At 39.6% G+C, this 14535-nt stretch overlaps 1 protein-coding gene across 1 annotated transcript; it reads left to right on the top strand.

Moving 5' to 3' along the window:
• Positions 1-4977: 4977 nt before the first annotated feature.
• On the top strand, positions 4978-6212 carry LOC126703841 (uncharacterized). Its single transcript, XM_050402930.1, has 3 exons — positions 4978-5311; positions 5479-5531; positions 5928-6212. The coding sequence occupies exons 1-3, from the start codon at positions 4978-4980 to the stop codon at positions 6210-6212; spliced, it is 672 nt and encodes a 223-aa protein (XP_050258887.1).
• The last annotated feature ends 8323 nt before the right edge of the window (positions 6213-14535 follow it).

Raw genomic sequence — 14535 nt, 5'->3', positions numbered from 1 at the left:
AACAAATAAAAACCTGCCCAGATGTACAATCCCAAACCTTCACTGTCTCGTCTTTACTCCTCGTATAAAGCGAATTTGAATCTGACAGCAATGCGATCCCACTCACAACCTATTCATCAAAATCCAAAATCAAACCCCAAAAACAAAAACCCCAAAAAACAATCAAAATCACATAAACCCTAAAAAAGCACAACCTTTAGATGACCCTTGAGCTGCGCCACCATCAAAAAATTATCACTGATGCTCCACGAATGCAAGTATCAGCACTTTTCGCCATAACCACAGTTCCCTTGGATCCAAAAATTACAAACCTTGGAAACCTTCTCAGTGGGCTTATTGTTACGCGTAAGAGTTCTATTACCACCGCCGCGCCATGGGCTCGGCCCCAAGTGTTGGAGTAATTGGGCCTGGAGGAGCATGGGCCAAAGAAGGAAGAGGAGGAAGAAGAGTAGTCATCGGAGAATCCACCGCCGCCGCCGCCCTTGGAGGAGCCGTTGGGTGGCGGAGGTAGTTCTCTGTGAAGATCCCACCTACCCAAAGCCTCCATGTTGATCTGTGCCACGTCGATCTGAGGCCCAAAAGCCAATATTGAAAGAGAGGAGAAGCTTTCAAGGTGAGAGGAAGAGAGGAGAGAGCGTGGGAGAAAGAGAGACTCTGAAAGTGAGAGGAAAAGAGAGAGTGAGATTAAAAAATAATTTTCTGGGTTTGTTTTTGTTCTTGTTCTTGTTCTCCTTCTGGGTTTTGAATTTTTTGGGTTTTTGAATTTTCTTATTTTTCTGGGTTTTTATTTTTATTTCAGTTTTTTCCTTTTTTTTCATTTAGTTAAAATTTACAAATTAATTTTTTGTTTTTAAAAAATGACGTGGCATTTGTGGGTATTATTTTAATATTTTTAATTTTTTCCGTTTGCCAGCTGTGCAACTTCCGTCTCTGATGTAATGTCAAGGACTAAAATGAGATGCGTTTTTCGAGATAGAGACTAAAAGCGGTGAAAAAAAAAAGTTAGGGACCAAAGTGAGAATCGTGTGAAAATGTAAGAACGAAAAAGGGTTTTACCTGTTGATTTTTTCTCAAAAATAAAAAATAAAAAAATGACACACACACAAATTTTTTCATAATCTTTTTCATAATTGATAAGATAAAATTGTTATTGGAGCAACATTCATGTTTTACAAATTTCCCTTTTAGCTGAAAATTGTAAAATATATTCCCGGAAACCCTTCACCTATTGGACACACGTATCAATTTAATTAGAGGCACGATGTAAGATAAAAAAGTACTTCTATAGTTACAAATTATTTTGCAATATTTTTACAAATTATTAATATGGTAAGTTCTAATTTGTTCTCACTTGGATCCACCACTAATATCAATTTTTAACTTACCAATAACCACTTATCAACTTTTTTTTTTTTAAGAAACAAAATAATGTCAACTAAAGTTGTTTCAATGTGCCGAATATTCTGAGTTTGCATATATTAACCAATAGTCTCCTTTTTAAGAATAATAATTAAACATAATAAAATTTATAAGTTGGAATAATCTTGGTATCTTTGTTTTCTCCCATCTTTAATATCCTTACTTCTGGATTGTCACTAGACTACATACTTAAATTAGTTGAAATAATTACATGTGTAAATTCACTAAAGTAATATGTAAATATTTGAATTATATCAATCTTAACAATTTATATATTCTAGATCCTTTAAATGATATATATGGGTTAAGATCAATGGAAATCCTTCTCTGAAGGTAATTTGGTAATATAAAAACAAGGCCAGCTCAACAACTTTGGGGGTCTTAGGCGAAAATTTTAAGTGGGGTCTTTTTATATTTAAATATTAATAAAAATATATATATATTGAATTTTTTTAATTTAAAATATATTTTTCTTGCTTTTTAAGATGCAAAATTAGTATAATAATTTATAATAATAGATAAAGTGAGAAACTGTGTTCAGATAAAAAAAAAAAAAAAATAGAAACTGGGTTGTCTTATAAGTTGTAACTATGGGCTGCACTGCACAGTTGCGCACTTCTTGGACTTGACCGAAGAGCAATTTTCTTTTTCAAACTATTTGTTTTGCTCATCCAAATATTAACTAGCCTATTGTAATCAACATCATAACTCATTGAACATTCAGTAATAGGCCTACTCTTTAACAAATTCATTGTTTTGGGCTCATTGGGCCATTGTCTAAACCATTTGGGCTCTGGATCAAATTGAGTCCTTACAATTGGTGTTGTCTATGGGGAGTTGAACATTCTTGAGCTTGTTCAATCATGGTGGGTTTAGGGCCAAACTATGAAGAATTTGTGGCATCTCAATGTCAAGATCATTTTCTTAATCTTAAACAAAGGATATACCGTGAAGTTAGTATGCACACAACTCATACCGGTAGGAGTCATTCCAGAAGTGGGAGCCATGTGTCTCATGGAGAAGATACCAGAAACTTGCAATTGGAGATAGATCATTTGTGAAGAAAGCTACACCGTAAGCAAAGGAGAGGGACTCCTTCAAGCTTAGGGTCTCAGTCTGATGATGATGACAGTTATAGACCTAGATCAAGGACTCCTCCCAGTGAGTCTTTCTCTTATAATGAGGAACGCCATCATAGGCGAAGGAGTAGAAGCCTGGGCTATAGGGGTTTAGGGAATGATGCTATGAGCAGGGTCTTGCGTCAAACTTCAAAGCCACCATTTACACGGAGGATTGAGAGGGGAAAACTTCCTCGACAGTTCACCCAACCAACATTTACCATGTATAATGGTAGGACAAATCCAGTGGAGCATGTCAGTCATTTTAAGCAATAAATGGCTATTCACTCAAAGAATGAGGCCGTGATGTGCATGGTATTCCTATCTAGTTTGGGGCCAGTGGCAATAAGATGGTTTGATGAGTTGGAGGAAGGATCAATTAGCTCTTTTCAAGAGTTTACCAGGGCCTTTGGGGCCCAATTTGTCACTTGCAGTAAGGTTCCTCGTCCTTGGGACTCCTTGTTGTCTATGACTATGCAAGAAAGGGAGACTCTGAAAACATACTCGGATAGGTACTAGGAAATATTTAATGAGATAGATGAAAATTGTAATGATGTGGCTATAAGGACGTTTAAGGTCGGTCTGCCCACTAAGCATGATTTGAGGAACTCCTTGACTAGGAAGCGTACTCGAAGTATTCGTCAGCTAATGGACCAAATTGATGAGTATAAACGGGTTAAGAAGGATCAGTAACAAGGGAAGGGGAAGGCAAAGGTAATTTCCCACGACCGAAGAGATTTTAGGTTGGAGAGGTATAACAGCAATTAGCCCAAGAGAGATTTTGCTGGACATATTGGATCTGCTACTGCCCAAGTAGTTAACACAGTGTTCAAGGAGCCTATACACCAAATCTTGGAAATGATAAAGAATGAACCATATTTTAAGTAGCCAAATAAGATGAAAGGAGACCCTATGAAGCGTAATCAAAGTCTTCACTGCCAATACCATCAGGATCGTGGACACACTATAGAAGATTGTAGGACTTTACGTGATTTCCTAGAACAATTAGTCAAAGTCGGGAAGTTGAAGCAATTCCTATATCAGCCCACTGGGCAGAGGAGTCAGGTTGGGTTGGCACACTAGAGGGATGCATCCTTAAGACCACCCTTGGAAACAATCAATGCTATTCTTGCTACCCTAGGTCGGACTGGTTCATATCCAAAAGGGTTATGTCTATAGCAAAGCCACACACTGAGGATTTGGTCCCTGATTCTAAGCGGGGAAGAGTGGAGGTCCAACTAGCTCTGAGCTTCTCTGATGAGGATAAGGTTGGAAATTTTCAACCGCATGATGATGCCTAGGTGGTTACCCTCCGAATAGGGGGGTATGCTGTGAAAAGAGTCTTGGTGGATTAAGGAAGTGGGGCAGAGATCATGTACCCTAAGCTGTACAAAGGGTTTAATTTAAAGCCTGAGGATTTGGTCAGCTATGATTCCCTTCTGGTGGGGTTTAATGGGAAGACAGTTGTCCCAAGGGGCCAGATTAGAGATTAGACTGCCTATTCAGGCAAGGTCAGAAGTCGTAGAGGTAGATTTTATCATGGTGGGCGCATATTCCCCCTATACTACTATCATGGCAAGACCTTGGCTTCATGCCTTGGAGGCTATTTCTTTAACCTTGCACTTGAAAGTGAAGTATCCCTCAAAGGACCTAGTCGAGGAGCTCATTGGAAGTCAGGCTATGGCCAGACAATGCAAAGTTGTAGCAATTAGACATAAGTCTGAGGGTGAATCCTCGGCCACCACAGAAAGGGCCTTATAGCAACCAAAGGAAACAGTAATGTCCTCAGACGCTGTGGCTGAAGGGGTGAGATGCAAAGAGTGGGAAAAGATCACTATTGATAATGATGACGATAAGTATTTTCAAGTGGGAGTTCAGTTGCCTCCTCAGGAGAAGGAAGAGCTGGTTGCTTTCCTTAGAAAGAACGTTGATGTGTTTGCTTGGAGTGCTTATGAAGCTCCTAGGGTGGATCAAAATTTCATTTTTTATTATCTGAATGTTAATCCTTTTGTCATCTCTAAGAAATAACCACATCGACGCTCTTCTAAAGAATATTTTAATGCTATCAAAGAAGAGATGGTGAAGCTTAAGCGTGCATGGGATAATAAAAGAGGTTTTTTACCCAGAATGGTTGGCTAACACGGTGGTGGTAAAAAAGAAGAATGGGAAATGGTGAGTCTGTGTGGATTTCACAGATCTAAATAGAGCTGGCTCCAAGGACCCCTTCCCAATACCTTAGATAAACCAGTTAGTGGATGCGACGGTTGGTCATCCTCAAATGAGCTTTTTGGATGTCTTTCATGGGTACCATCAGATACCATTAGCTCTGGCTGACCAAGAGAAGACTGCTTTTGTAACGTCCACTAGGAATTATCATTACAAGGTGATGTCATTTGGATTGAAGAATGTTAGGTCTACTTCCTAGAGGATGATGACAAGAATGTTTGAACCCCAACTTGGCAAGAACATTGAAGTCTACATTGATGACATGGTAGTGAAAAGCAAGGCAGAGGTCGAGCATGTGAATGACCTTGAAAGTATTTTTGAGGTGTTGAGAAAGCATAAATTGCGCCTTAATGCTTCTAAATGTTCCTTTGGTGTTAGTTCAGGCAAGTTTTTGGGTTACATGGTCACCCACCATGGGATTGAAGTTAACCATGGTCAGATTAAAGTTATCAATGGTTTACAACCTCCTCGAAATCCCAAAGAAGTCGAAAAGATGATAGGAATGACTGCAACCTTGAATAGATTTATCTCTCGATCTGCAGATAGATGTAGGCCATTCTTCCAACTTTTGCACAAGTAGAAAGGGTTTGAATGGAATGAGAATGTGCCCTAACTTTTCAGTAGTTGAAGGATTACCTATCTCGGCCACCCATTATGCCTAGACCCGAGGAGGAAGAAGTCCTTTTCACCTACATTGCCATGGCTTCTCATGCAGTAAGTTTGGTATTGGTGAGGGTAGAGAATGGAGTACAGCAGCCAGTCTATTATGTGAGTAAGTCACTGCACGAAGCAAAAGTTCGTTATTTACCCTTAGAGAAAGCCATTTTAAAAGTAGTGCATGTTACACTAAAACTCCCCCATTACTTTCAAGCTCATACAGTTGTGGTTTTGACTCAACTCCCTCTGCAATCGTTGCTCCAAAAGGCTAATTATATAGAGAGAATTGCCAAGTAGGGGACGATCTTGGGGGCATTTGATATAAAATATATGCCTCGGACCTCCATTAAAAGGCAAGTCCTTACAAATTTGGTGGTAGAATTTATAGAGTCTCCAATGGAAGTAGAGGACGAGGAACACAGCTCAAGAGGAAAGCAAGTTTAGGCAATTTCTCCACAAGGGCCCTCACCCTAGATGTTATATGTTGATGGTGTGGCAAATCAATAGGGATTTGGAGTGGGGCTGGTTATAGTGTCCTCAAACAGGATCACCATTGAGAAATCTTTAAGGTTAGGCTTCTTGGCCAGGAACAACAAAGCCGAGTATGAGGCTTTACTTATAGGGATTGCTATGGTTCAAAATATGGGAGGAAAGGTTATTGAAGTGTTCTCGAACTCAAGGTTGATTGTAGGACAAGTAAAGGGAGAGTTGGAAGGTAGAGATTTAAGAATGCAAGGGTATTTGAATCAAAGGGGATTTGGAGTGGGGTTGGTTATAGTGTCCCCAAACTAGATCACCATTGAGAAATCTATAAGGTTAGGCTTCTCGGCCAGGAACAACGAAACCGAGTATAAGGCTTTACCTATAGGGATTGCTATGGTTCAAAAGATGGGAGGAAAGGTTATTGAAGTGTTCACGAACTCAAGGTTGATTGTAGGACAAGTAAAGGGAGAGTTGGAAGGTAGGGATTTAAGAATGCAAGGGTATTTGAATCAAGCTCAACGCTTGCAATCAGGTTTTGAATTTTTTACCATACAACAAATCCCAAGAAATAGGAATACACATGCTAATTCCTTGGCAACTTTGGCAACCTCTTCTAAACAAGACCTACCTCGGGTTATACTTGTTGAAGATCTGCATAAGCCCGCCAAGGAGAAGAAGGAGAAGGTCCAAGTTCACCAGATCATGGTCGGACCTAGTTGGATAGACCCACTGGTTTTATTTCTCAAGGAAGGTGTTTTGCCTAATAAAAGGAGAGAGGTAGAAAAGATACAAAGGAAAGCTCATCGTTTCTGGTTGTCCAAGGAGCAAAAGTTGTGCAAACATTCTTTTTCTGGACCATACTTACTTTGTGTTCATCCTGAGGCAGTAGAGCCACTTTTAGAAGAGTTGCATGAGGAAATATGTCGAAGTCATATAGGGGGTAAGTCGTTATCACATAGAGTATGTAATTCAAGGGTATTGGTGGCCAAGTATGCAGAAAGAGACACAAAAGTATGTAAAAAAGTGTGATAAATGCCAAAGATTTACTTCGAACATTCATCAACCTGGGGGCATACTCAATCCTCTGTCTAGTCCATGGCCATTTGCTCAGTGGGGCTTGGATATTGTAGGACCATTTCCTAAGGCTATGGGAAACTGAAGATGACTTTTGGTCAGAACTGATTACTTACAAAGTGGGTAGAGGCTGAGCCATTATCCAATATAAGGGACATAGATGCAAAAAATTTTGTTTGGAAAAACATTATTACTCGATTTAGGATTCCTCACACCCTCATCTTGGATAATGGGCTCCAGTTTGATAGTAAAGCCTTCAAGAGATACTGTTGTGAATTAGGCATTAGGAACTGATATTCAACTCCAGCTTATCCACAATGAAATGGGTAGGCTGAAGCAGTTAACAAGGTCATAGTGAATGGGCTTAAAGAAGAGGTTGGACAAGGCAAAAGGTAGATGGGTGGAAGAGCTACCACACATTCTTTGGATATATCGGACTACTCCTTGTCGGTCAACTGGAGAAACACCCTTTTCAATGATTTATGGGTCCGAGGCTGTGATCCCTTTAGAGACTAGGTTTCCAACACTAAGGACAAGCTTGTTCTCCCCAGACAACAATGATAAGTTATCGGAGAGAAGCCTAGATTTGGTTGATGAACAAAGAGAAGCTTAAGCAGGGGTTTGATACAGGTATGATGACGAGGCCATTAGCACCAAGTGACTTGGTATTGAGAAAGGTTATGGGTACTGCAAAGAACCCATCATTGGGAAAGCTAGGGCCCAACTGGAAGAGGCCATACCGCATCACCTCGGTGGCTAGTATAAGTGCTTACTTTTTGGAAGACTTAAATGAAAATGTTATACCACACTCGTGAAATGTAAATAACCTACAAAGGTATTATTATTAATGAAAGGCAGTCCTGCCATTTTTTGTTTCTACTATTATATGTTGTGCATCCTGTTCATTTAAGTATTAAACAGAACCTTGGTTATGCCTGGTTTCTCAAACCACATACTTTAGGTAAATTAATACTTCTTGTTTATTGAAGTGTTAAACAAAACCTTAGTCGTGTCTGGTTCCTTGAACCACATACCTTGAGTAAATTAATATTTTTAATTATTTATCTAAGTATTAAACAGAACTTTAGTCATGCCTGGTTCCTCGAACCACATATCTTGGGTAAATTAATACTTCCTGTTCATCTAAGTGTTAAACAGAACCTCGGTCATGCCTAGTTCCTCGGGCCACATACATTGGGAAAAATTATACTTTCAATTATTTATCTAAGTTTTAAACAGAATCTCGGTCATGCCTGGTTCCTTGGACAACATACCTTAGGTAAATTAATACTTTAATTATTTATTTAAGTCTTGCCTGGTTTCTCAGACCACATACCTTAGGTAAATTAATACTTTCAATTATTTATCTAAGTGTTAAATAGAACATCGGTCATGCCTGGTTCCTCAAACCACATACCTTGGGTAAATTAACACTTTCAATCATTTATCTAAGTGTTAAACAGAACCCTGGTTATATCTAGGTTCCTCAAGCCTCATACCTCATCGGGTAAATTAACACCTCCTATTCCTTTAAGTGTTAAGTGAAACTTTGGTCATATTTGGTTCCCCGGACTACATGTCTTGGATAAATTAATGCTTCACATTTATTTGAAGTTATGAATGGAGCCTTAAATCACACGTAATCTTTTGAGCTAAATGTCTCAGGTACACGAATTCTATTTCTAAGTTAAGTTGTAAATTATCAGTGGCTTGGAAGTTAATTTATTAGATTACCAATCACATGGGAGTTGAATTGTTAGATTACTAATTGCATAGATATCTGTCAAGATTAAAGGCAATGCTATGTTTTGATTGGAAGAAGTTATAATTTGAGCTTACAGCAATTAAACCATGTTCAACAATAAGATAACATTTTGTTTAACATAAACTCGCTAAAAATACAAAGAAACTTAGCACCTTTCATTAGATAAAGCCTTGAAAAGGCAAAGAGAGTACATGTTTTTTTTTTTTTTTAATACACATAAAAGGAATACTTCAAAAAAAAAAAAAAATACAAACAAACAAACAAACAATCAACAACAACAAAAAATTATATGCAAAATCCTAGGTAGTCTTGGGAGGAGGAGGATTGGCTTTCGCTGCAATCTGGGCAGGAGCCTTGGGCACTGTTGCTTAAAATGCACCCTTTCTCTTAGGATCCTTCTTGGTAATGAAGGGGAGTGTGGCAAGTACAAGTACTTGGCCCTAGGATGCTCCCTTCTCCTGGGAGGAGGCCTTGGGCATAGATGGGAGCTTGGCTGGCTCCTTATCCATGTCCACAGCGCCTGCTCAGTCAACCTCTTTGGAAGGAAAAATTGGGGTTGGAAGAGCACTAGCAGGGGCAGCTTAACTAGACACGGGTGCCTTGGGAGCAACTTCATCTCGAGAGCTGGAAGGGCCTACTACACGAAAGGTTAAGGGGTAAAAGACATTTTCTGCCCTACTTAGTGTTGAAGAAGCATCCACCACAGCTTGGTTCAGTGCTTCATTCAACACCTAGAGGCAATAGCCTCTACAGACTCCAGTGACCTGGGCCCTGAGGTTTTCCTCAGTCTTCTTCACCCCAGTATCATAGCCCTCCTACTCGGCCTGGGCTACAACCTCCTCTGCCTTCTCCAATTTCTTCTTCAGAGCACCTATCTACTCCTTAGCATCAGCCAATTGATCCTCAACCTTATGCAATTGTTGGCCTTAATCCTCTGCCTGCCTCTCAGCCCCAGCTAGAGCTGCCTCTACACTCTTCTTGTCCCTATTTGCCTCAGTCAATTTGACATTAAGGTCTTTAATCCTCTACTCAGCCATAGTGAATGCCTCGACGACGGCTATGTGTCGTTCTTCCTCCTCCTTCATTTGTTTGTGGGCATCATCTACCCATTCCTCGATGATATGCATTGTTTGCATTGCCTTCAAAAAAGAAAAGAGAGATGTTAAGATAAATTCTCTAAAAGCAAGAATAGCATGAATTAGTTTAAAAAATTATAAAAAAAACTTACCATAGCCAAATCCCTTTTCAGGGTTAGAAACACTTTATGTTTCTTTAATGTCCTCAAGTCAGCCATATCTTGAGGCAATAGTAGTGGTTGCTCCAAGGCATCAGCCACATAACTTGCCTTCCCTTTCTAGAAGTCTCTGATGGAAGAGTCTAAGGGAAGAAGAGCTTCATCCAATTCTGAGGGAGGGTTCCAGATTTGGACCCTAGGGTGGCGATCAAGGCACCCTCTCCATGATCGCCCCCTCGCCTGAGGACTTCCTTTGTTCCCCTTTAGCTATTTTGGCCCCTTTCTAGGGCTTGAGCTCTTTGGAAGGGATGACTTCTCCCTCCTTAACCACATCTTTACCCTTCTTGTCTTGTTTCCTTATCTTGTCTGCAGGCTCTGACAGAAAAGTGTGGACGGGGAGGGGAGTTGGAGGTCGAGTCTAGATGGCCACCTCAAGGACCAACCCTCTTGCATGAGATTTGAGGAGCTTAAGCACGCTGGTCTTTGGCTTCCTCTATAGCACCATTGTGTCAGGGACGTCGAAAGATTCCTGAGCGCTACTGACTTGAGCAGGGGGAAGGTGGCTAAAAGTGGCACCTGGAGATTCTGGGGATCAAGGTTGGTTAAAGGCTTCGAAGTCCTCCTCAGAATCCTAAACTTCAACTACCTTGACTGCTTCTTCAAGAGCCAAGTGTGAGGAGGTTGCCTCTTCCTCGGCACAGTGTTAAGTAGGTAACTCAACCTGATGGGCACCTTCAGGTAAGGGGCCAATAAGGAATCTTGGAATGGTGATGTTGATTTGGTATAGCCGAGTATCCTTCGCTTTTATCACATACTTGGGGGCTTGTAATCTGGTAGAGATGAGCTTGTATCTAAGGATGAGGTGAGCTGCTCGTAGTTACCCGTCGGTATGGACGAAGATCTCGGATTGGAGTATTCTCGTCAGGTCAGACTCGTTTATGAGATTAGGGTTGGGGGTGTTAAAGTGCGTATCTGCAAAAATTTCAAAAATGAAAGTGTCGTTAGAGTGGGAAATCATTGAATAAAGAAAAATATACTTACAACTATAGAGAGAGGAATAAGAAATTGTTAGTGACAAATGGGCAATGTTAGAACAGTGAGCCTAAACCTAAGTACCCCACCTGGTGTCCCCTCTCTTGTTGGGCAATGAAGTCCATCATGCCATTCTCCCGAGACAATCAGGATGTCTTAGTCCATACTCTTGTTAGTATCGGAGAGACATGATATGAGCCTAACTTCAGGGACCCTAGTTTTAAGGTAGTATCCCTGACTTTTAAGGTGCTGACAATTATACACCCAGTTAACATCATGATGGGTAAGGTTTACATCCATCTTCTCGTTAAGGGCATCTACGCTACCTAATATCCTAAACATGTTTGGGGCACACCAAGTCAGACAGAGTCTGTGAGCAATCAAAAAATCTCTAGTTACGCTACCCATAGGGATTCTCATCCCTCCCTCTATGAAGGCAATCATGGGGATTACTACCTCCCTTTCTGATCTCATAGCATGCCATTCCCCTTGAAGGCAGTACCGGATCGAAACCCTAGCTGTTATGTTATAACGGGCTTTAAAGTTCTCTATGCCCTCTAAGGTGTCTACCAAGTTAGCAAATCTACCCATTTGAGACGTGAGTGGTAGGTATTAGAAGAATAAGGTGTAAATTAGGGGGCCGAGGAAGAAAAGGTCCTAAAAATAAAAAAGGTAGGTTAAAGGTTACTTACGAAAGTATGGAAATGCATCTCGAACTGATTCTTAAGAGTTGAAGATTTAAAAAGTGGGACATCCGAATTCTTCGAGCAACTTATATAGGGGTGGGAAAAGTAAGTAGGAGAGTTCTCACTCGAATCCCCATAAAAAACCTCCACCGTAAGATCTTCATCACACCGTAGAACGTAGGGGATAGGGCGCCACATGGAGTAAATGTTGAGGCGTCCCAGATGCCGAAGCGTTAGAAGCGTGCTCCTTTGCAAGTGAAAAGACACCTACACGTGAGGAAACAATGTAAGAGTGGGAGGTACGATTACCTAAAATAGAAACCCCACTTTTCTCGAGGAGAGAAAAAGTAGAATTTCGAGGGGTTATTGTAGGGATGAAGGGCCCAGATAAGGATATTGGACCGTGAGCCATGCCCGGGGATGTCAAATAGCCTAGGACAGATAAATACTAGCAAAGACAGATATATTATTGGGCCGAGGAAGAGGTCAGGTCACAATGAATAGGTGACGTTGTCCGAGGAGCGATCCTTCCTCGGCCAACAAAATGGAGGCCTAAAGTCCGACCACCCATCAAGTACTGGGCAACAGGCAACCGTGCTTGGGAGGATAAGTTTTAGAAAGAGATGAGTTAACAGAGAATTGAGAAATGTCTGGGAAGAAAGCTGCTACCGCCGCATTAAATACCCTGCATCTATCCCCCTGGCCACATTAATGTGGAAGTGTTACCTAAACAATAACTTTCAACCTTACAGCTACCCACAAAGGCTTTAGGAAGGTGCTGATGGGACAAGTATCAAGGAGATTAGCAATATGATCTGCACATGGAGGGTTGAGATGAAAGAGGGGAAGAGAATATAAAAGGTAAGAACTCCCTTACAGGAGGGATTAGGAGAAGAACCAGGGAAAAACCACTGTGTAACCAAGAACTTGAATATTTGTATAAGTCTAAGAGAAATATATAAGAACATCCCATCCTCAAACCTGACCGATGAGTAATTTTCTTTTTTAAACTATTTGTTTTGCTCATCCAAATATTAACTAACCTATTGTGATCAACATCCTAACTCATTGAACGTTCAATAATAGGCCTACTCCAACAAATTCATTGTTTTGGGCTCATTGGGCCATTGTCTAAACCATTTGGGCTCTGGATCAAATCGGGTCCTTACAAGTATCATACATAGGACATAATATAATTTCTAACGAAATATTTCAAAAAGCATCTTGCGATACATCAGTTAGTTACTACTAGGTTATTACTTAGGTACAGATACTTATGTTCACTACATTGTTTCCCCAATAAATTCAAACACATAACTATATCATATTTATTTGTCCTTAAAAAGGATAATATTGTTTATACTTCATTAGTCAATGCAATCATGTATTTGATATATTTTTTTTTTTTCTATACAAGACAGAAATTCTACTCTAGCATAATCTAAGTGTGTATGTGTATGAAACTCCTTCCTGGAGACTTGAACCCCAGCTCTTGCCCCCCCAACTCCCCACAAGCACTTATACTTGTAAAGTAACCATCGCACTAAGGGTGCACAGTGGGATTTAAATTTATTTGAAATGGCTAATGTATTGCAATAATTTTTCCCTTGCTCATCACTTTTTTTACGAAATTTAATTATATGTACAGTGAAGAATATACATAAGAACATGTTAAATGTAATACAAATATATAACAAAAAAATATTATAAACAACCTAAAAAAAATAAAATTGGTATCATTTCAACGTCATAATCAATAAATAAATATTTTGTTTTCAACGCTATAAAGTTTACATGGTTTATATAATGTGCATTAATTGGCATGGATGAAATTTGCTAACTTATTTTACTATTTAGTTTATTTTTGCTATTATTTATGAGTTTCACTGTACTTTTTAGTACTATTCATGGGTCATATTGTACTATTTCAGCTAATTTTTACCTTTATATACAGAACTTTCAATTAAAAATTTTTAATTTCAACTAACTTTTACATTTATGTACAATATTTTCAACTAAAAATTTTCAAATTCAACCAAATAAACTGCTTAAATGAGTTTTTAGTACGGTAGATAAAATTAGGTTTCTTTTTTGGTCTTCTCAAAGCGGCACGTGGTACCATTTGCTTAATAGTTAAGCAAACTGAAGAGTGAGGGAGAGTTGGAAGGTAGAAGTTGGAAGTTAGAACTTAGAAGTGGTCGAGAGGGCAAGACTGTAAGAGAGTGTAGGTAAATACCGTTACTACCCCGGAAGGTTCTATAAATAAAACACTTTACCTAGAGTCTTTCCATCATTTTTGAGGTTTAATTTTTATCTCTAATCGTTGTATCTCTCTCTCTCTCTCTCTCTCTGAGCTCAGTTCCTCTGTTTCTTCGCTTTCCCTTTCTCTATCCAAAGCCATGAACACACCAAACCAAGCTCTCCCTTATCCAAGGAGAGGTGATGTTAAACGCAGAATTTTCAAAGACTTTGCGGTCGCAATTGGTTCTATGCTTGCTGGGTCCAAAAAGAAGCGCACCAAATCTGAAGGCTTTCTCAGCTCAAATTCAACAACCCCTGCAGTTCCTTCAAGTGGCTACAATTCTGATGCCCCACATTAACGATGATCAACCACGTTCATGTATCTTGTTCACAACAAACCCAACTTTGCTGCCTTGATTATCAGTGTCTATTATAGGCTACTTTTATTGTTTTCCTTTTTTAAAAAAATAATTTTTTTTCATTTTTTGGTTGCTTTTCCCTTCAGATTGATTGTTTTTAAAGAAGAAAATGGTCCAAACGGAGGAGGGTTGGGTTTTGAAGGATTCGAAAGAAGTGAATTCTGTGAATTGGGTACATGTG

The sequence above is a fragment of the Quercus robur genome, chromosome 1, assembly GCF_932294415.1.
Source record: "Quercus robur chromosome 1, dhQueRobu3.1, whole genome shotgun sequence".
Classification (NCBI taxonomy): Eukaryota; Viridiplantae; Streptophyta; class Magnoliopsida; order Fagales; family Fagaceae; genus Quercus; species Quercus robur.
This window is presented reverse-complemented; position numbering and strand designations above follow the sequence as displayed.

Excerpts from the sequence above, each read along its gene's own strand:
- LOC126703841 (XM_050402930.1), top strand. The coding sequence starts at position 4,978 with ATGTTTGAACCCCAACTTGGCAAGAACATTGAAGTCTACATTGATGAC. Across the intron at positions 5,312-5,478 it reads CTCTCGATCTGCAGATAGAT|TAAGTTTGGTATTGGTGAGG; the intron begins GTAGGCCATTCT and ends CTTCTCATGCAG. Across the intron at positions 5,532-5,927 it reads TACAGCAGCCAGTCTATTAT|GGATTTGGAGTGGGGCTGGT; the intron begins GTGAGTAAGTCA and ends GCAAATCAATAG.